Genomic DNA, 24,604 nt, shown 5'->3' on the forward strand with positions numbered 1-24,604 from the left:
TTGGGGCACACATACGGCATAGGAAAATTACTCGTATGCTACATTCAGGATAATCTGCAACCTTGCATAGAATTTCCTCTGTCACACGTGGCGTTCTCACACTCCTTGCATGCCCTGTATTCTGCATGCCACTGACAAAGGAGCCCATTTCGCACAGATACCGGTGAAATCACTGAAAGGTTTTATGATCAGGCATGCGTCTGGTCGGAAAGCGCTCTTGGTACAGTCTTTGGACTTCCCTCGCATTCCTGTCTGCAGCGCTGTAAATGAAATGCATGTCAGCCTTCTCCTGATTTGTGAAAGAATCCATCCTTTTTGCACTTCGCGGTACAAATATCGACGACTGCAAAAACCAGCGCTTATAAGTGTCACTGAAAAGCACCCTCTAGTGCTTCACTGCTTGAGTTCGGACCATGCATTGTATGACAAAAAGTGCTTGTTTAGGTGTGTTCTATCACCCCTTAAAGTTTGGCCCAAGAGTTCTGAATCACCCTGTATATTTCAAGTTATGAAAGGATGATGCTGCAGAGGACACTAGTTGAGTTATTTAATGAGCAAATTATCAGGATATTTCATCCTCATAAATGCATTACAAGGGGCCTGAGGTTAGAGGATATGGTGAAGGGAATGAGCGAGCAGGAGGTATGCAAGGAATTAAGTAAAGTTAATGTTAGTAAGGCAGTAGGACTTAACATATCGCCATATGTCTTAGACATTCTCCAGATATTTACCAGCACTTTGGCATACTTGTTTTACATAAATCTTTGCAAAAAGTCAAGTCCCAAAGGGATAGAAAGGGAAAAAAATTGTTCCATTTCATAAAAGGAGAGAAGACTTTGCTTTATGTTAGGGTCCATCTCATCATTGATATAATCCAATGTGATTCTTTCAATTTTAGCAGTATCTGTTATCCCTCCACCCCCCCAAATTTCTCCATTAATTGTACAGTATATTCTGTTCTCATTCTGACCTACTAAATTTCAGGACCTTATGCTTTGGCAACACTCAACTCATTGCTCCACTCAAACAATATAGTAGTAATCTTTAAATTCATTCAGAAATTGTGCTCACCAAGAGAAAAATCTAGCCCTCCAATTTTTACTCCTAATAATTTCCAGGGATGAAATTATGCCTGAAGATGTGCAAAACATCCATACTACATCAAGATTGTTGGATGTGGATTCACTTCTAGGTGGTTGAAAAGTAGATCCATTATCCACTTACCCATACAGACCAATTATTTCCTTATACCTCTCCATTACCTCATCCCTTGGTTTTTATCTTGAAACCTACATCTGAGGTTAGTAGTCTTGACATAACTACAGATAAAAAATGTACCATGACTTTGCTATTCTTACATATCAATGTCTTCACTATTATTAGTATTTACCAGATTTCCAGGCACTCATCAAGGAGGCCACATATCACTCACATCAGCTGTGAGTTATATCTTTTCTTGAATTCATTCATACTACTTGCCCTCACCAATTTCAAAGGAAAGGCACTCCAACTGCATACCACTGTATGAGAAAAAAATTTGCTTTCACCTTCCCCTTGACTGCATTCATTCTAAATTTCCATGGATGCCCTCTTGTCTTCTCCCACACCCTCAATAAAATGAATTCCATCATATTTATGACCCTTTCAGAAGTTTTTTGATCACTATTATTCCTCTTACTCCTGTTTGTCAGTGTCTGCAGTTTACAAATTCTCTATCTTTGCATGATCACCATTCCACAGTTCCAATCATATTCAGCACTTAATTATATTTTCTCTAAACCATCTTGAAAGCTAGGAGACCAGATCTATGCTCAAAAGTCCATGTGAGGTCAAGGCCTTGTAAAGAGGCAAAATGACTTCCTCATCCTTACATGTCAATGTTTGTTTCAACATTGCAGTTATCCTCTGAGTTGTATTTGCAATCTTTGCCCTATAGCCTTTGAACATCTATTTCCTTTCTACTAAACTAAATTCCGGTTTGCTCTAGCATAATCCGAATCTAATAAGCCATTGGACATCTCATCACACCAACGTGAATAACTTCACATTCACTAACATCAAATTGACAGCCATTTTCACATACCCAGAATTCCAGCCCATTCAACTCATTCTGCAAATGTACAAGTCAGTCACATTCCTGATTACCCTGCCTGCTTTTGCATTGTCAGCAAACAGCTGATTCATATCAAATCCTTTCCAATGTCATTAATTTTATAAAGTTAAACATGTAATGTAAAATTAATGCCACTGTTATCTTCCAGTATTAGAAACCTAATTAGTGATGAAAATCACTTGCATATAAATTGTTCATTTGTAAAATTTTTGGCCATGTTTCATAGCTTTTCAATATATTATAGAAAAATAAACCACAAAAAAAAGAGAAAACATTTCATATCCTGTATTTTCAGTTAAACTGAAAATACAGGATATTATATAATATGCGCTATTGGCTGCAGGAGAATAGCTCCATCTGTTAATAGATAAAGAAATATATTAAAATAAAAATAAAATACTTTTAAATTTAAACAATTAATTACAATTTATCAAACACATGAATGCTAAGTATTAGTTAGAATAGCTTCCTAAAATTGAGAAAGTTTAAGGTAATCGTTTTTGTTCATTGGGATTGTGAATATGTGCTTCACAGATTTCTTTGTACAGTCTTTCCAGAAGAAAATAGTTTTTGTGTAATACTTGGATATTGTTCCACTGAATTCTGTTGTTTTATTTGTAGATAAGGCTTGCCAAACCAAATTTATTGGGTTCCTTAAGTGAAATATATTCCTGATGTTCAAGACAAATTTGTGTAGAATGACCAGTCTGTTCATAATAAGACAAGCTGCAAGATCAAGGTTTTCTATAAACTTTGGAATAAGAAAGAAGAGGATATTTGTCTTTTGAGGAGATAAGAAAGGTACTGAGTTTATGAACTGGAGAGATAGAGACTTGTAAGTCAATCTGGGAAGAACTCTTGCTAGTTTTTCTAAAAGTCCTTTTAACACATGGAAGACAAATTCTGGAAACTTGAGGAGGGTAGAAATTAAGGCCATAATTATTATTTTATCGATAGTTTTTGTACTATAATCATTAAAGTTAGCTCTGATGCAGTTCTTTGTTTAAAAGAGAATCTGTTGAACATATTTTATGAGCTCTGCTGACTAGAGATTTGACTACACCATATTTCTGATAAGGGTGATGATGCGAGTTAGAATCAGTGTATTTACCAGTATCAGTTGCCTTTCTATATACTGAGAAGTGTAGAATGCCATTTGGTTGACATAGAATGTCCAACCAGAAAAGACAGACATTATCTTCTACATATAGGATAAATTTGATTCTTGGGTTTATTGAATTAATTTTCTCAAGAAATTCATAAAGATCACACAAAGAGGAGCTCTATATATAATAAAAATATCATCAACACACCTGGAACATTTTGAACAACATATTCTTGATGTTTTTTCACCTAAACCATCAATCAGGTACAGATATTTTGATGATGTTTTTGCTAAGGCAACTCATGAAAATGCTGAGTAATGTATTCCTGCAAGCTCTCTGGTAAACTGACAAAATTTTCATAGTTTCTGCATTCGCTTTGATATATTGCTGGATCTAATATCTACTTTGCTTACATAATTTTGCATTGCTAAACTGAAGCCTTTTGGCTCTTTATTTTAGTAATTACTTTTACGCACTGACTGAGAGTTCACTTACAAAAAATACATTTCTTGGACATTTCAAGTTACTTAGTACAATGAGAGTTTCTGCCTGGTCTCTGAAGAGAACCAACCAGTTCAAAACAGCTATCAGGCCAGTGGAACCTTATCAAAATGGACTAATACAGACGCTTGGGCAGTGTCTGTGTCTTTAAAGTAGTTCACACTAAGGCAACTTGTGAATGCCGAGGAATGTATTTCTGCAAACTCTCTGGTCAACTCATGAAACTTTCATAGTTTCTACATTCGGCTTTGAAATAATGCTGGATCTAATATTCACTTTACCTATGTAATTTTATTTTTATATTAATTTATTCCTTAATATCTATTAAGGAAGACAGTTATTCTTCTGCAGCTGATAATGCATAAAATATAATGCACTTTCAATTGAATTGTTCTTTTTTTTTTGTGGTTATTTCCCTGTAATGTATCGAAAATGGCTATAAAACATAGTTGAAAATTCTACAAATAAATTTATATGCAAGTGATTTCTGTCATTAATTAATTTTATAATGTCGTCTTCCCCCCCCCCCACTGAATTTTATTTTCTTCAGCATCACTTCAGAATTTCTAACTTCATTAGTTTCTTGGTGAAAAATCCCATTCCTACATGACCTTAATATCATATTGTGCTGTTTTTCTGCATGAATGGCATCCTGTAACCTATCATGATATTGATTCCATGATAGCTAATGATGGTATTGTGAACTCATGATATCTGCATGGCACCTGACAATCAAGAAGGGGAGGGGGGATAATGGTATATCTCACAGGACATTGGTTTAGCTTCAGTAAATTTGCTGGCTATTCAAGATAGATGTCTTCATGTGTGTTCCTCAAACCAATTCCATAGGAAGACTGTCTCCATTAGAGAAAAAGTATGATGTGCATAGCAAGGAGACCACATGCTCTTGGCTACACCAGTCATACATTAGTCATTGTGTAACAGGGATCCTGATTCTGATAAGCACTGAGTCCTGATATGTACCCTCAAAGGATGTGTAGATTGCTATGATAGCATTATAATGCTAAATACGGATGTATATAGACCTTATATTTCTGTCTCATTTTAATCAAATAGCCTCTTATTAGGTCTATCTGGCCTTCTCTTCCCATTTGGGTTATATTTTAATTGTTTAGGATACTGAGTATTAGTCATTCAATGTGTTCTAATAGTTTACTTTTTTAGTTTTCCTTCTATTATTTTTAGTTCTTTTAAAATATCTTCATTCTTTTAGATATGATATGTATTTTGCAGTTTCTTATGAATCTCAATTTCACTCTGCTTTATTCTTTCTCATTTATTTATTGCCCAAATAATATTGTAAGTGCTGCTAAAGCACTATTTTTAAAGCATGCTTCCTTTGGTACAAGATTAGGATTATGAGTTCTGTTTATCAAGCATATAACCTGCAAAAATTTTGAAGTTTTTCATTTGATGTTCTTTTCTCTTTCATATGGTATTTCACACCCAAGATAATTAAAAGTATTTATCTGTTCTATTATTTTATTATTAATTATTATTTTACTTCTAACTAGAGGTTGTCTACAAAATGTCATTGCTTTAAGTTTTACCTGTGGATATTTTCATTCTGAACTGTTCTACTATGTTTAAATTATATATTGCTCTTTTTAAATTACTTTCCTTATCTGATATTATTACTTGATCATCTGCAAATAACTTATTTTATTAGAAGAAATTTCTATACTTGGTTATTTAAAGCATTCCACTTCATTAGTATTTCAGTAATATATATATTATTAAGTGCTGGAGACAGAGGACATACTATGACAGTGCTGCATGATAGAGATTACATTATTCTTAACCCCCAATCAACAATCTTCCTTCAGAATTAATTTGCTATTTGTCAAGAATCAGATATATTTCTGATTATTTATATATAGCAGGCCTTATATTTCAGTCTTCTAGGGAACTTCTAACTAAATCAAACCACCTCCATCTTGCTCTTTCTCTGAGTTTTTCCTTCCATTTTGACATAAGATAGAATAGAATAGAATACAGATGTTTTCAGTGTTCCTGTCTGTTCATGAATTTTGTCTTTTCATTGATAATTTTTGTACCATATTTTTTTCTAGTAATCGTTTACTCTAGTCAGCTAAAACTTGTACTCAATTTATTTAGGCATTAATTTATATATCAATCTTAATGCTGCTAGTCTTCATAATGTGATTTATATATGTGATAAATAACAGTAGGAATAGTGCACTCCCATGATTTCACACATAGCTTTACATAAAATAATCTTCCTTTCCCAGCCCTAAAGTTTTAAGTACTGACTTACAACTCTTTCTCTATATTTATTGCTCAACAGATTCCATTTACACCATATAATGGTAGTGTTTTGAGCAGCTTTTCTATGGCATCTCTTGTCATGTCTTTTCCAGATCTGCAAAAATGTAATCTACACAGTGTGATTCATAAGTTTTAAGATCTGATTTGTTGTGCATACAGTGCACAACAAATTTGTTAATAGATTGGAGCAATCTATTAACAAACATACTAAGTAATACCAACTAATGTCTACACCCACCAGAGAGTGAAGTTAGCTTAGATTCAGCTGTGTGTGAGTTATGATGTGTAGTGTTAAGTGCTTTTTCATTGTACATTATGGATATGAAAAATGAACAGGAATTGTGATTAAATTTTTTGTTTTAAACATAATAAATTTAGTTTAATCCTTTATCCAAGTGTGAACAAACAAAGTTTGCACCTGAAAGTATCTTCAGGACTGGGGTAAGGTGGTACAACACCGGGACAACTCATTGCAAAGGTGGAGCAAGCTAACATCACTCCTATCTCAGTATCTCCCATAATGCAAAACACATCTCCTTGTGGATATGTCTAATGTTATGCATTAAGGGAAGGGCCACTACCCAGACTAGTTTCGACCTTTATTGAGGTCTCTTCAGTGGGAGCCAGGCCCAAGTAGAGACACCAGGCAGAAGCATTAGCTAGGTCATCTCTACCGATAGGAGTTGCCAAACGGTGTGCCAGCTTTTTATTAAATTACTCTGGATTTAGAGAAAGATGTTGAAAGTTTATTTTTCACTTGGTTAGACTATAATAAATTTAGTTTAATCCTTTATCCAAGTGTGAGCAAACAAAGTTTGTGCCTGAAAGTATCTTCAGGACTTCATGGTGTGCCACCCTTTTTTAATAAATTACTCTGGATTTAGAGAAAGATGTTGAAAGTTTATTTTTCACTTGGTTAGAGTATAATAAATTTAGTTTAGCAAAGCACGTCTCCACAAGGAGATGTGTTTTGCATTATAGGAGATACTGAGACAGGAGTGTTGGTTAGCTTGCTCCACCTTTGCAACGAGTTGCCCTGGTGTTGTACCACCTTACCCCAGTCCTGAAGATACTTTCAGGTGCAAACTTTGTTTGCTCACACTTGGATAAAGGATTAAACTAAATTTATTATACTCTAACCAAGTGAAAAATAAACTTTCAACATCTTTCTCTAAATCCAGAGTAATTTATTAAAAAAGGGTGGCACACCATTTGGCAACTCCTATAGGTAGAGATGACCTGCTAATGCTTCTGCCTGGTATCTCAACTTGGGCCTGGCTCCCACTGAAGAGACCTCAATAAAGGTTGAAACTAGTCTGGGTAGTGGCTCTTCCCTTAATGCATAACATTAGACATATCTGCAAGAAGATGTGTTTTGCATTATAGGAGATACTGAGACAGGAGTGTTGGTAGCTTTCTCCACCTTTGCAACGAGTGTTGTACCACCTTACCCCAGTCCTGAAGATACTTTCAGGCGCAAACTTTGTTTGCTCACACTTGGATAAAGGATTAAACTAAATTTATTATACTCTAACCAAGTGAAAAATAAACTTTTTGTTTTAAAGCTAGTTTTTCTGTAATAGAAACCCTAGAAATGGTACAAAAGACATATGAAAATGACGCTCTGAACTGATCTAGCATCTTCAGGTGATATTCATAATTTCATAACAGAAGGGAGTTGGTAGAAGATGAGAGAAGTGGTCATCCTACATTGACTTGAACTCATGAAAACATTGCCACTGTTGATGAGTGTTAAACAACAATCATTGAATCACATCATGGATGATAGTGGAAGCGTCAAACATTCCTAAAAGTGTCGTTCTTCACATTCTTAGTGAAAATTTGGGATAAGAGGAAGTTGTGTACACATTATGTTCCAATGCCTTGACAGCTGAGTAAAGAAAAAGTAGTTGCATCTTGCCAGGACACTGCGATGGCAGACTCAGATAAAAATTTCTTTGACAAAATTATGGGAGATGAGAGTTGGTGTTTAGCCTATAATCCCAAAACAAAGTGACAGTTCTGAATGGGCTGGTGAGAACTCCTACATCAAAGAAACTGAGATTGCAAAAATTGTGAATCGAAATGATGATATATATATTTTTGGACTCTCGCATAATGAATTCGTACCAAAGGGGAAAGCAAGGAATGCAGAATTCTATAAAGAAGTCATGGATTTGTTTCCTGAAATGCATTTAACATGTTCATCCTGCCACATTCCAGTCATGAGATTTTTTTCCTGTTGCACGATAATGCACCCAACTCACAAAACTGCAAATGTGTAAAAGTGTGATTTTCTGACATACAAAAGTATCTCCACCCTTTATGACACCAAATTGTATGACAGTGATAAAGCCTGTATAGATGCAGATGGATCATATTTCAATTATAAAAAGTCAAGCTCTCATGAGAGCTTGACTTTTTATAATTCACCAGATTTATGCTCTCCAGACTATTTTCTGTTCTAAGCTGAAAGGACACCAATTCACAGATATTTCAGCCATCCAAAACAGCTGTAACCGATGAATTAAAGACAACTGAACAAGCAGAATTTTCTCCCACTCTCTGAAAACTGTATGACAGGATAAAGCCTGTATAGATGCAGATGGGTCATATTTCAATTATAAAAAGTCAAGCACTCATGAAGCTTTTTATAATTTTTGCCCTAAAACTTATGGCCCACACTGTGTAGATCTTTGTTTTTCCATGATTTTTGAACACGTTGTACTTTGTCTTATAGTGAGATCTGATACTGACAATATTTAGCCTGAACTCATTCTGTTCTTTTCAATTCTCTTCCACAATTTCCTTATTCTCTTATAAATGATTAGGGAAATACTTTTGCTCTCTCCCTAATGCTTATATTACAGTGAGCAAAATATATAGGAGTTGTTAATAAATTTCTTATTTCCTTTGCATGTGTTAAACGTTAATCAACTGTTCACCACGATACTGTTTAAAAGTAAATTTTGGATTCAAGATTTGAAATGAGTGGATTTTTTTTTTTTTTTAAATTTATATCCTATCCCTCTCGTCCATCCTAGGATGGGTTGAGTCCCCTCCTAATGAGGGATTACTGGCATATTAATGCAGCTGGTTCGCCACTCCTTTGCTGCATTCCCTAAGGGTGATATTCATGACTGTAATCCATGTGTGTGTTCACAGGACCAGTTTGCCTGCTTGCAGGATGAAAGCCCCCAGATAAACTGGGGAGAAAAACTCCGCTATCCACGCCCAAGACCGACTAACTTGGCTATGGCTGAGGAAGATTCTTGAGCTCATGTCTCCGACGGGAATCGAACCTAGGACACTCCTTCCCCAGTCATATGGTTGCGAAGCGCACAGCCACTAGGCTAACCGTGCATGTATATATATATAAGATGAAGTGTGGTCAGTAATTGGAATTAAAGATTTAACTAAACTGTCTAGCTAATTTAAAAGATGGGGGAGGGGGGGGTAAGTGGCATCTACTGTGGGACAGAGGGTAATTAGGTTTATGAATTTTAGGAAATCTGTATATCTGTGTGAGGGAAATTAAAAGGTTTGAATTTACCAAGTTCAGGAGGCCAAGATGTGACATATTTTAGAAGCCTTTTCAATGTTTTTTTATTTCTTCCTGAGAATTTTTGATACCATAATCTAGTGGTTTTATTACCGTTGTCAGCTCTAGTAATGATCATATTGTCGGTGGAATTTATGCAGAGAATAGCATAGAGCTGGCTGTTGGAGAAAGTTCTTTTAGGCAGCAAAGCTTATGTAAGGATGTTAGCTATATTGATCATAACATTGTAGGCAGTATTAGGGGGCAAATAACAGATGCTGCATTATATGTCATCTAAAGTAGGAACTTAACATGGTGCTACTACAAACTTGTGAAGAAGACTACGGATACTAACGCTGTTTCACTCAACCTTTTTGATGAAAAGTAAACTTGAAAAAGGCAGTTTACTTTTCATCAAAAAGGCTCAATGAAACAGCTGTTTCACAGATTCAAGAAAAAGATCTGTGAAGTTTTTTTTTTTTTTTTAATGTTTATCCTTTATGTTCTAAAATTCTTTAGAAGCATATTTATCTGAAATGTCAGAGAAAATTTTCCAAAATTCAGGGTTGAGAACAAAAGTGTTCAGCTTGGAGAGAGATAATGGCTACATTAATAGCAGATAAATTAGTACAAGTTATCTGATATCTGTTTCCGAACCAAAGATATGGAGAACTTTAGGCAAGTGAAATTTTATTTTAAACTTGACACAAGTGGGTATAATTCCAGTGTTCCTGTATCTTTAAAGAATATTATCTGAAGATTATAAATGTAGTTTTCACTTGCTGTACTGTTTAGTTTTGCATACTATGTCAATTCCATGCAGAACTAAAATGTATATTGGTTTACACATAATTAAACTTAATGGAATAAATACAGCACAAAGTAATTAAACAGGTTTAATTGTTCTGATATTTCATCTGTCACGAAGACTTCAGGAATACAATATTCAAATTGTAATAACATGAATAAAAACACAATAAGTGGGAGAAATTACACTATTTTAAGCCCGAAGTCCAATGACGGGCATATTCTACGGACACTGTTGGCTATCCTGAGCTGTTGGGCAGGAGGTGTAAGAATTAAAGTTTCCCAAATATTGGGAAATTTAATATAACCAATTTATTTAGATTAGGTTGGTTTTTTAAATCTGCTGCTGCTTCTAAAAAGTATCTGCTTGATGAAGCATAAGTTTTTCCCATCTGATCCTATGCAAGGAATCTGGAGCATGGGTAGCCTGACTGACCAGTGACAGATATATTTATTGTGTTCTCCCAGTTCTGACCAAGGCAGATCTCCCAGTTTTAGAATATGTAAATATGCTAAAACAATGTTTGCTATAGTGAGAGTTGAGTGTACAAATATATATATATATATATATAAGCCATTTACTAGAAGACAATGTCCAGTTGAAATGGCAAGCATATATAAAATGATCACACTTATCACAAATAAATTAGCATTTACAATACATAATGTTCTCTAAGATACCTCTGTTTCTACTCGCTGTTTCAATTTGATATGACTATCTTTCATTGAATTTGCTTTAGTTATTTGACCTTCAATATTAGTCAACACTGCTTCACAGCTATCACACCTATAAAATATAAATTACACAAGAGAAATCCAATTTAAATATATGCATTTACATTTCATATGCAGCTTTTTTATATCTGATTTAGAGATGTCATTTTATATACTTAAAATAATTACTCAGTAAAATACTTATTCAGGTTAGTTTTATAATTAACTAACTCAGTTTATTAGATTTCTTCTTTACATAATTTCACTACTTTTGTAAAACAAAAGAGGTTTAACTTAATCCCTTTTAAAAAAATCTAAGTGTTACTATATGAAATGGTGATTTGATATGGGAAAAAAAAACGAAGTATTCAAACAGTCTTCATAAGGAAAAAAAATATTAACAGATATAATCCATAAAAATTTGATATTCACCCATGAAAGTTGTAAACCTATGGTACACTAGTACTGTAAGGTTAGCCTAAGGGTTAGATATTTCATAACAGATGTAAATGAATATTTTTATGAAAAGAATAAATAATACATCACTTACATGACAAAAATATAAAATTTTCACCCAATTATCAATGGTGTTCTATAAACTGAAATGCATCTCATATTCATAATGAGAATGCCTGTGATACTTGGGTGAAAACTATACAAATATATATATATATAGTTATAAATACACCCAATTCTCCATTTACACAGTAGATTGGTTTTCCAGAAAAAAACATGTAAAAAAGAATACAGTGCATATGAAAAAATAGAATGGTTCCAGATGTGAAAACCTGATATAAACAATAAGTTATTTTCAAACAAAATATATGAAAATCATTGAATAAAACTATTTCATTTTAACGGAATATTATTTTTTAAAATACTTATTTAAAGTATATACATATGTATCTTTCTTAAAGAAAATAGTGTCACTAATAAAACAGAAATTCGAAAAGGCCCAAATGCACCCTCGCATATGGTTATTAGGTAAATTTTATTCGCAGTCACTTTCTGGCAGTAGCCGCATTCCTTCATGTGAGACTGGAATTAAATCACTTTCATCATTTAAAACACTTTGGCCGTCCTGTTCATACTGAAATATTGAAACATTTTCTTCAGTAAAAGGAACTAAATTAGCATTAATTTCTAATAATTCTGAAGGCTGCTTTTTTTTTACCATGAACAGTGTAATTAATCAATGAGATCTTATTTTTTCTGAGAATAAAATTCTTCATATCGCACCATACATGACTTCAGTTCATGTTTAAACTGTTCAGCTCATTCAGTATTTGGATCATGTATAAGAAAATGACTTTGAAATTTACTAGCCATTTGAAGCCTTTCTTTAATTCATCCTGCAGTGAGTGGAATATCTTTTTCATCATCACCCCTTTTTATCTTTTTCATCAAGATTCTCAAGGACAGCTTCTATTATTTCGTCATCACCTATCAACTTTATCAACCATCAATTCTTCAATATCTGCAGACAAAAAATCATCAAACCTTTCCCTGCCAACTGCATATGCTTATCTGATGATATTGGGATATTCAGTTGTATGCAAAAGGTACAAAATTTTTCTTTTCACACATTTAATAGCTGCTTTAAAGCCACCAACACTTTGTGATTTCGCTATATAAATTTTACTTGGCATTTTTTTTCCGAAAAAGGGCAGTCTCATCTACATTTCAAACTTGATCAGGAGTGTAGCCACCATTTTCAATAATTTTGGACGGTTTTGAAAGAAATTCCCTAGCTGCCAGCTCATCTGCAGATGTGGCTTCTCCTTTTATTTTTACATTATGAAGTGCATATCTTTTGAGAAATTTTTGTAAGCCAACCTGTGCTTGCAGAAAAAACACAATTGTTGTTTGATGTTGTTGTTGGCTCCTGGCTAGTTTTAAAAAACATGACAGCTTTGCCACGGACAAATATGTGTGCAAAGTTTCCCAATGTGCATTACTCGCAAATTTAAGTTTACAGGATCTTTATGACGTCTTTGTCTATATTAGATATATGTTTAATTGATGAGAAAGTAATATTCTTTATCTTTAATTAATTACTTAATTTTTTTCCTATCAATATAAAACTTTTTTTGACATACCCCCACGTATCGACTCACATACCCCAGGGGGTATGCGTACCATACTTTGGAGACCACTGATCTAGACCATCATGAAGTCTACAGCATCCATTACTTCTGAAGGCTTTCCTATTTTGGACAACCAGTAAAAACTGGCAACATCTGTTACCTACACTACAGCAGCTCCAGAGTAGCAGACTATGCCATGGATGAGAACCACCATCCAATTGGGGAACCTCCCTTTTTATATAGGAACAGACAAATCTGAGAGATTATTCCTAAAATCTGCCATAGCACTACAGCATCCACCAAATCTGAATAAATTCAGCTGCCTCACCTTATGCAAAACAAAGAAGACAGTTATTATGAAAATGTCACCGAGTTTCTATCACTGCACCCATAGAGGGCGTCAGCTAGGACTGTAGGATCCTACTTAAAAGGTTTTGCCTTCCTGCTAGTGTGCATGCGGTTATATTCTTCGTGCCCAGGAAGATGCCAAAATACTGACATAATTACTAAGTTTATTTTGTTATTTCCTGTCTTTAGATGCATGTTTTTCTCCATTAAACTTCAATATGAGGATTGAGTCTTATATTTGATAAAATCAGAAGTGACTGTGAATGGGGGGTATCTAATCATCTGGTTTGTGATGCCCATGAAGTGATCACCTGTGTTGCGCCCAGCCATATGAAGACTTCTGTGAGAAAAAGATATTTGGACAACTATAATAAATTTAATTTAATCCTTTATCCAAGTGTGAGCAAACAAAGTTTGCCCCTGAAAGTATCTTCAGGACTGGGATAAGGTGGTACAACACCGGGCAGCTCGTTGCAAAGATGGAGCAAGCTAACATCACTCCTATCTCAGTATCTCCCATAATGCAAAACACATCTCCTTGTGGATATGTATAATGTTATGCATTAAGGGAAGGGCCACTACCCAGACTAGTTTCGACCTTTATTGAGGTCTCGTCAGTGGGAGCCAGGCCCAAGTGGAGACACCAGGCAGAAGCATTAGCTAGGTCATCTCTACTGATAGGAGTTGCCAAACGGTGTGCCAGCTTTTTATTAAATTACTCCGGATTTAGAGAAAGATGTTGAAAGTTATTTTTCACTTGGTTAGACTATAATAAATTTAGTTTAATCCTTTATCCAAGTGTGAGCAAACAAAGTTTGCGCCTGAAAGTATCTTCAGGACTGGGGTAAGATGGTACAACACCAGGGCAACTCATTGCAAAGATGGAGCAAGCTACCAACACTCCTGTCTCAGTATCTCCTATTATGCAAAACACATCTCCTTGCAGATATGTCTAATGTTATGCATTAAGGGAAGGGTCACTACCCAGACTAGTTTCGACCTTTATTGAGGTCTCTTCAGTGGGAGCCAGTCCTATAGGTAGAGATGACCTTGCTAATGCTTCTGCCTGGTGTCTCCACTTGGGCCTAAAAACGGTCGAAACTAGTCTGGGTAGTGGCCCTTCCCTTAATGCATAGCATTATACATATCCGCAAGGAGATGTGTTTTGCATTATGGGAGATACTGAGGTAGGAGTGATGTTAGCTTGCTCCACCTTTGCAACGAGTTGCACCACCTTACTCCAGTCCTGAAGATACTTTCAGGTGCAAACTTTGTTTGCTCACACTTGGATAAAGGATTAAACTAAATTTATTATAGTCTAACCAAGTGAAAAATAAACTGCCAACATTTGTACAACTACAAAAAAACCAGTAAATATGATAAGCTTAGAAATAGTGGTGAGCTATGGAAATTTTAACAAAGGGCTCGCATCGTCGAACAAAAAAAAAGCCATATTTCACACAAAAACTTTTATTAATACAGCTTGTGTACAAATGCCAATTAAAAAGTATGAGGAGACAATCAACCTGTAAAGGGTGATTTTTAAACAAATATTTCATGATCTAAACATGAAATATTTGCACACAGTCATCTGTATTAATTTATCTTACATAAGAAAAACATTTTTTAACTATCAAAATATAATAAGAATAAAATCTTTTATAATCACACATATGCAATAGTCTGCAATTTTTATAAACAAAATAAATTTGTTTTGTTTGCGATAGAAGTTTTTATGACAAGCAATCTATAAATAAATATTATCTAAACACAAGAATATTGAAATACATTATATTTCTCTTTTGTTTTTATACTTCAAGTGATAATCAACAGTACCAATCAACTGCAGTAGAATCAGCAGAATCACTTTTCATTATTTTTTCTTTCCCAAAAAAATTTAATAAATTTGACTGTCTTTTCATGTTTCAAGGGTAAAAATACTTTTACAATTATAAATATAAAATCTGCTGAATATACAGTTTTTAAATTTATTATTATTTTAAATTTTAAACACAAACAATTTTTATACATCAGTGTACTGACGAACACAGAACTAATGTCCAGTGGAACAACCAGTTGATGACAGTTTTATGAACATTTGATTGGCTACTGGTTTTACCATACGATTGGCTACCAGAAGGGAGAAGGTTAAAGATAGTGCATGCGTTTATTTTATTTTCAAACTTGGCTGCATTCATTATAGAGGAGTTAAAACAATAATTCCAAATAATCCATACACTGCCGAATAGACTAATTTTTGTTAGGTTACCGTATGAGTTTGTCGGTTAATATATTTCAAAAAATTATGTTTTGTTTTTTTATTTTGAAAAAATAAAAAAGTAAAACAAGAGGCTCGCAAATTGGAGAAAAATTTAACAAAGGACTCGCACGAGCCCCTTATAGCTCCCCAATGCTTAGGAAACAGCTTGGACTTATACCACAGAACAAGGTCAAAAAGGGCTGAATAAAGTAGGCATCAAATGGAAGAATAAAGGTAGCAAGCATTATCGCTAAGAAGCCACTGTGGAAGCAACAATATGAATAATAGTAATAATCAGCTACATGAAGTGTATATTGTATACAAAAGTGCAATATGAGAAAAAATCAGCAAATCAGGCTAAAAAAATCCTAAAGAGTTTTTTCGATATGTAGCAAGTAGAAGAAAGAATGATTATGGTATGATTATGATGTTAAGGATGAAAATAGTAGATTGGTAACTGCTGCAAAAGACACATTAAAGATATTCAGTTAACAATTCAGAGTATTTCATCCTCAATGTGAGGTTATGAGTAACTCAAGTGTAAAAAAATGGCAGAGGATGGACTGCCTGTGAGCACAAAAGAGGCAATGAGGAATTAAGTGAACTATGCCAAAAGTCAGTAAGGCTTCATAATGTGTTTCTTGATAATGTAGCCTTGGAATGCCAATTTAACAAGTCTCTGCAAGTTCCAAAGTAGCAAAAAGAGGATAAAATCTTCCAAGGTAGTGGAGTTAAGGCTTTGGCTTCAAGTTATAGGCCAATCTGTATCGGAAATTTTGGTTAAGGTGTTGCAGAGGTTGATAGCAGTATCATGCATAATGATCAGCATGGATGAATTTGTTAAAGGGAAATAATGTTTTACAAATTTACTTATCACAACAGGTGACAAATAAGGGGAATGCACGTACAGTGGCTGGCAGACTTAGATTCTAGAAATGCTTTTGATAGAGTGCCACACCAGTTGGTAACTAAACTGGAAGAGATATGATTAGATACTAGACCAGGGAGTTGGATAGGTGATTGGCTGTAGATAGCAATCAGCAAGTTGTTTGGGTGGATGCAGTATCCGAAAAGATGGTGACTGGTAGTGTGCCACTGAGGTTCTGTTTTTGGGGGCAATGTTGTTTAACTATTATATTAATGACACTGGAATAACCTAACTGGAGATATAGAACTGTTTGCATATGATGCAAAATTGGGAAGAACAGTGAGTCAAGTAGATGTGGCCACACAGAAGGATATGAATAGATTATATGAGTAGACAAGTGAGTGGAAATATTATTTTGACACCTCCAGGGAGTCAAAGACTCATTGAAGGGAGGACACAGCCTACTCCACAGTTCTCTGTCTCCACTACTCAACCGCATCATCTACACCATGCCATCTACTGTCCACCACCACCACAACACTAGTATTTTCACAGACAATTACAAACATCCATCCCATGGCAGGATTCGAACCCACAGCCTTTTTGCTGGAGAGCAGATATGCTAACCACCCTGAAATATCAGTTCAATGTTGCAAAATGTAAGGTTCTAAAATTTGGTATGCAAGGATAGGATGCTAAGTGTAGACTTCATGGGGAAATTTTGAAGGAGATATAGATGAGATGCAGTGGGGAACGGGGTTTCCCCACTACATCTCAATGTTTAGGATCACAATGCACAAGTTGTAAAGTCATCACATCAGATTTTGACACTGATGCAAAGGGTCACCTGGTTTTCATGGGGATGAGATATATTAGAAAAGGTTCAGAGAGGATTGACTAAAGTTGTATCTGTCCTTTGAAATGTGGGGGATATGAAGATAGATTGAGAGAATGCAGTTTGCATTGCCTTGTGAATAGGAAGAGGAGAAGAGGGATATGACTGAAAAGATATAAGTTGGTAAAGGGTTGTTACAGGTTAGGGTAGAAGAAATTTTTCATAGATGAGACAGAAAAGAAGACCATCTCTGGAAAATGTATATGATGTAAGCAAGCAAGTAAGTAAGTAGAGCAGGATCTGTGGAGAGTAGTTGGTGAGTGGAGCACATTTCTTGAGAATGCAGAAAAAGCAGACATGAGTTTAAAGCAATGATGAGTTTTGCATGTGACAACTACGATTAGTCTTAAACCCATGGAGGCCTGGTGTTAATAATAATAAGTAATAAAAAATTTCACTAGCCATTTACTATTTGGAAATAAATGCCTACACATAAGCTGAAATGTACTTAACATTGAGGCAATTTTTTCAAATTGTCTCAATGTTAAGTACATGGAATGAGTTAAGCATGTTATTAATTTAATTTTATTAACTTATTTCAAAAGCCACATCACTTTTGAAATTAACTTGAATATTTAAAGGTGCAGCTTTGTTCTTTAAGCAGCAATTCGCAAGATTTGTTTGACATGCATGCTATACATCCCTTGGCAGAATATATCAAGAAATTATCATGAATATTGATATTTGCTTATGCTAGGCTAAAACAATGTACTATACTATTCAACCAAGTGGAAGAGAAGAACAAGGTACAATTATCTCAAATCCAAAGCATAGTAAAATTTTGCTAAAACACAAGTTTTTGCCATTTCTAAAAGAAAAATATAACTTCTGTTATTCAGATAGTCCCAGTATCACTAAAAGCCAAATTGATTGAAGAGTAACTCATTTTATAATGTAAAACAACATAGATCATATATTGTGTGTTCTGTATTAGTGGATATTTATGATAACTTATAATGAAGGCAGCTGTTAGTGTAAGCAAATTAACTGAATGACTGGCAGACTGTGGATATGTCATAGTTTGCTAATCCAGTCAACCATCCTTTTTTCCCACCAATTGCAGGGAATGAAGGAATGATGCTACCAACATGCCATGCTATGACAATTTTATCTCTAGTTTTTTGCTCCCCTTCATTAAACTGTTAAAACAAATATACAAAAAACTAGTGTTCTCGTTTTCATTTGTATCACCAGACAAAAGATATAAGAGCCAGTATCATAAATTACTTCACTCTAGACAAAATCTACTCTTCACTAGTAGAAAACAATGACTTAAACCCTCTAGATATATCGACACTACTAGAAAAACATTATGTGAGAGTTGGATCCCTTCAAACTAACTTAATTATCAAAATCAGTAATTAAAAATGCCCACAATAATGAGAGAGAAATGAAACACTACCAGGAACAATGTACAACCAGCCATCCTCTCTAAAATTTTCCATCTCCTATCAATACAAAATTGTAAAAATACCAAATACATTAATATTTCCCAATATCGGAGATTAGCAAAGAAAACGTTCACACAATATTTTTTTATTGTGCAACTGACTGCAAACAATGCAAGAAATACATAATCAGATTAAAAAAATGTGAAAAAAAATGAAAAATATATTAATCGGTTCATGTTTTCCTGGATTTCAAAAACAAACTTCAGAGCACATTATGTGTTACAGTTAACATGACAATGAATAAGTGAAAGAATTCAAATGGTAACAGACAAAAGATTTAAGATTCCTAATTTGATACCCTCTAATGTGGTAAAAAAGAAGTATTACACCTATGTAGGAGTTGATCTTAAAATAAGTCTCCAAAATTTTTGGCAAATTAATGGAAACCATACTTATTCAGGTTAGGAGAATGCTTCATAACCACAGTAACTAAAAATAATCCTGTTAAACCATCCCGTATTTATGGGGTACCTAAATTTCACACCTTATAGTTGAACGCAGGAAGAGTCCTACTGTTTAAACTTGCTCAACAGCTAGCTAAGTCACTTGTACTTCTTACTGGTAACTCCTCTATTTTTATAAAAAAAAATTCTGTCAATTTCAAATCACTAGTTAAAAATCTCATCCCTAAACAGAATGTTTAGTTTCAATGTCATGTCTTTATTATCTTTACCACTAATAGACACTCTTGATTTGCTAAAGTCTAATTTTCCCTCTGATATCTTCAAATTATTCAAATTTACTATGCATGCAGGTTACTTTACATGGCAAAGAAAAATCTATAGACTAATGGTACTGCTATGCCCCTCTCCCAGCTAACTTTTACATGGATCACTTCAAAAGTAAAATACTTACCAACAGCTACATACAAGCCCTTAGTGTGGTTACACTATTCTGATGATGTGTTTGCCATCTAGCCCTATGGACAAGACACTTTGGATTCTTTTGTTACCTACCTAAACAGCAAACACTGAAAAATTCACTTCACAGTAGAAAAAGAATTAATAATTCTGACTTTTCTTGATAAATTAGTCACTCAGATGGTTCACTATCTTTTTCCACTTATAGAAAGCCAACACACACAGGAAGATATCTAAATAAACAATCATTTCATCATCCAGCCCAACAGTATCTAAAAATACTTACACACAGAACTAGGACTATTTGTTCTAATAATGCAACTCTTTCCACCAAACTTAAATATCTTTGACACACTTTCCTGGCCAATGGCTACAGCTCCTGCAAAACAGATAAAATATTACATGGCCCTCTTACTCCCCCTCCTCTCCTATTCCCTATGTCTGAGATACATCAGAAAAGATAGCCAAAGTACTAATAAAATATAACTTTCACACCACATGTTAAATTAGCAACTCTGATCCACACTTCTAAGAATAAACTCTATCCTCTAAAATATACTGGATTGTATGAAGTTCCATGTGACTGTGACTTGGCCTACTAATGGGAGGTAAGAAGATCAGTTAGCACCTGCCAGAACATAAATACATTTGCTACCGTTATTATGGCAAGTCTAGACTGGCAGATCATGCTTTGGATCCCCTCAGTTCACACAGGATTAGATGGAAGAAAACCAATGTGCTATACAGAACTCATTACAGGTCAGAAAGATTATTTTTAGAGTCAGTCATGGCTATGAAGAATTCTCCTAACCTGAACAAGTATGGCTGCATTAATTTGTCAAAAATTTGGGAGACTTAATCTTAAGATCAACTCCTACATAGGTATAATACTTCTTTTTTACAATATCATAGGGTGCCAAATTAGGACTTTAGATCTTTTGTCCATTACAATTTGAATTGTTTCTCTTACTCATTGTCATGTGTTAACTATAATATATAGTTTACTCTGAAGATGCTGGTTTGAAATCCAGCGAAATATAAGCAAGTTAATAAACACCTTTTTTTTATAATTTAGTTCATTTGGTGTTGTAATACCATTAAAAATAAGTTATGAATAAAATTCAAAAACCTAAGCTTGGTGATTAGATTAAAAATAAAAATGCATTTCCATGAAACAATCACATCATCAACTCATCTAACAGACTAACATAATTTTTTTGCAAACTTCAGTATATACTGGTAATGATTTATATAAAAAATATATTTCATTTTAAACTATTTTAAAAATTACCAATTATACAATATTTTTGCTTATTTAAAAACAAATTAACTTTCAACAATTTTCCACATTCAACCTTCTGTCACAAAGAGTACACAAACAACTGGCCAACACAGCAACTGAAGAATACGTGCGCGTGTGGAGGGAAGGGAACTTCACCATAGAAAAAGAAAGTGACAGTAGGCTCCCAATTTTAGATACACCAGTGACATGGTTTCCTAATAGTTCATTATCCTTCTCCATCTACAGAAAATCCACTCATACTGAAAGGTATTTATATGAACAATTATATCACTACCCTTCCCAACTATATCCCATCCTCAAGACTTAATCACCAAGCCAGGTCTATTTTTCAAATGACATAGCCCTTAAAACTGATCACGTGGGCCTTTGCAACACCTTTTTAGCCAATGATTACAGCACATATAAAATAGATAAAATATTACATGCACCCCCATTCCTCCTACACACAGGATTATAGCAAAACCATTTCCATCCCATATGTTAAGGATATATTAGAAAAAATAGCCAATGTTCTTTATAAATATGATCTCCATACCACTTTCTTCTAGCTTCATATGTTCTAAAGATTGACTACATCCTCTTGAACATCCTGGAGTGAATAAAATTCCTTTTGCCTGCAGTTTAGCCTACTTTGGACAGATTGATAGATCAGTTAACATCTGTATGGCTAGTCAGGATTGGCACACCATGCTCTGGATATTCCTTCACATAAGATCAGATGGAGAAAAACATCTTTATAACACAGAAGTCATTATAGGACAGAGAGAGAGAGAGAGAGAGGCTATTCTCTCTCTCTGCAGACTAGAAATGCAACCTCAACCAGTATGGTTAATTTGCTAAAGATTCGGGAGACTGTCACTTTACAACCTAATAGTCAGATTTCTCTAAATTCACTTTGTAGTTATCCGAACCATGGAGGACACCATGTAAGGGCATTAGCTGTCAGTTGAAATTTAAATTGTCTTCACAATTACTTAGTTTAGTGCAGCATGCCTGTCACAGTTACTCTATTCACTTTCTAGTTATCTGACCTATAGAGGGCACCATGTAAGGGCATTAGGTGTCATTTACAATTTAAATTGTTTTCACAATTACTTAGTTAAGTGCAGTGTACCTGTCACAGTTACTCTAAATTCACTTTGTAGTTATCTGACCTATAGAGGGCACCATGTAAGGGCATTAGGTGTCATTTACAATTTAAATTGTTTTCACAATTACTTAGTTAAGTGCAGTGTACCTGTTACAGTTATCACTGTGCTCTGATGATGCTGGGTAGAAAACCAGCAAAATATTACTGAGTGTAATAAATGATTACTTTTCCTCTTGGTGTTGTTTATTCCATTAAGTATTATTAACATTCGTATGGTTTAGTGTTGGATAGAAGATAATTAAATTAGGGTACCTATAGTATGGAATAAAGTTTCAGCACATGGAGAGCAACTAGCTGTTTAATGCATTATCTTGACAGTGTCCCTACATGATTGACCTGACAGAAAGACCACTCTGCAGATGCCGAACTATTATACTGATATACCCCCCCCCTCCAATGGGGGAAGTTAAGGTCTAGTGTATTAACCACCCAAGACGTATATATACGTCCAGGTTACTATGGATGCGAAATTAAAATTGCAATACCATTGATATTACATTGAAATACATGATGGATACGAAGTAAAGAGGACTGATGTATTTTATCCATATTGACGGTGACATGGTTAAGCACATTCTTAATGCAGGTGTGGTGTATTTGCAGATGGACTGTAAAGGGATAGTGGACAACTACTGCTGATGTTTTAATCGAACAGAAAGAAGAGAAATGATGGTTGCTAGATCAGTGCCAAAAGTACACGTAAAAGACAGGGCATCAAGAATTTTTAGGAAGGTTTTCTAAGCATTTTAAGTATAGACAGATTTGGAATTTGTACAGATAGTAGCTTGATAAGTGAAAAGTGGTCTCTTCAGCAGAAAAGAATGACCAGTTAGAGGCTAAAGAAGCTATTGATGTGATGTTATGCCAAGTAAGGCTAGATGTAAACAGTAGTCCAAGGAGAGAGGGAGATTTTCTACAAGAAAGAAACCAAAACCATTTTGGTACCACCAAACATGACCAAGTTATCATCACCCCATTAAAGAATAGTATGGAGATCAATGTTTAAGGCACTTGTTGCAAATCTTGAAGCTTGAATATTTATGCATGTGCACTGCATGGTCTGTTGAATGAGTAGGATGAATGGAGAGTGCTATCATTAATGTAACTATGGACAGGATAAGAGAAAGAGAGTAGGGTGACAGAATGGAGCCATGAGATGTTCCTATCAGTGGTCAAGAAAGTTGAAGCCATCCACCACGACATGCAGTGAATGACCAGAGAAGCTGACTATTCAACTAAAGAGGGCAAAAAGTAGACCAAAGGATGGCAATTTTAATGTGTAGGCTTTGGTAGCAGACAAATGCTCTGGAAATGTTATGAGTAACAAGTATTTAGGCTTAGGTGCTGGGTTACATTCTTGTTACACTTCAATGGAATAATTTACAGCACAAAGAAAAATAATTAAACAGGTTTAATCATTTCAATATTTCTTATCAGAATCGTTTTAATATTTTCTTAATTAATTCTAATTTCAATTCATTTCTTCCACTTAATGTTACTTGTATGTTTTTGTGTGTGCTATTACAATTTTAACATTGTATTCCTAAAGATGTCTCTGACTGAAACGAAATATTGAAATGATTAAACCTATTGTTTAATTATTTCTCTTTGTGCTGTAATGTGTTCCATTCAAGTGTAACATGAATATTATGAGTAACATCAAATCTTTCCAAAACAATAAACAAATCTGAAAACAAACCCCAACTCAACATCACCAGAGTTAAAGATCGGTACTATCAACGTAAGAAGCCTGAATGGCAAAGAAATGAAGCTAGCTGAGGAATTAGATAAGTACCAGATCGACATAATAGGGGTGACTGAAATAAAAAAGACCAAAACTGGTGAGATCTTTCTGAGCAATAAATACAAAATGTTATATTCAGGCACGGTTAGCCTAGTGGCTATGCGCTTCGCAACCATATGCCTGGGGAAGGAGTGTCCTAGGTTCGATTCCCGTCGGTGACGTGAGGAGCTTGAAGGATCTTCCTCAGTCATAGCCAAGTTAGCCAGTTTTGGGCATGGACAGCAGGGTTTTTTTCCCCAGCTTATTCTAGGGTTTTTCATCCCGCAAAGCAGCAAACTGGCCTTGAGAGCTCAATACTACAGGCCATAGGATACACCGGGGCATAAGGCTGACCACCTTATCCTGTAAACGGAGTGAGGTCCGATGATCAATGGACCATCGACACCGCAAGGTAAAAGAGGGTATAAGGAAGATGACATGACATATTCAGGCAATGACAATCAAGGAAAAGAAGGAGTAGCCATAGTATTCAACACAAAATACGAG

General features: G+C 34.8%; 1 protein-coding gene across 9 annotated transcripts in view; it reads right to left on the minus strand.

The window, feature by feature from the left end:
- Positions 1-24,604, minus strand: part of CSN7 (COP9 signalosome subunit 7) — a 116,608-nt gene that overhangs the window by 35,360 nt on the left and 56,644 nt on the right. For 8 of the 9 annotated variants that reach the window (XR_016548207.1, XM_090391437.1, XM_090391438.1 and 5 more), the window contains exon 6: positions 11,060-11,165. Coding sequence is in view for 7 of the 9 variants with exons in the window: in XM_090391437.1 (XP_090247563.1) it covers positions 11,060-11,165 (106 nt within the window). In the remaining 2 variants the exon portion in view is untranslated. Of the gene's footprint in view, positions 1-11,059; positions 11,166-20,147; positions 20,241-24,604 lie in introns of those variants that run through there. The other variant, XR_016548208.1, reaches the window with a different exon arrangement.

Source organism: Typopeltis vanoorti, chromosome 4 (genome assembly GCF_054136105.1).
Source record: "Typopeltis vanoorti isolate ZY-2024b chromosome 4, IOZ_Tvanoo_1.0, whole genome shotgun sequence".
Classification (NCBI taxonomy): Eukaryota; Metazoa; Arthropoda; class Arachnida; order Uropygi; family Thelyphonidae; genus Typopeltis; species Typopeltis vanoorti.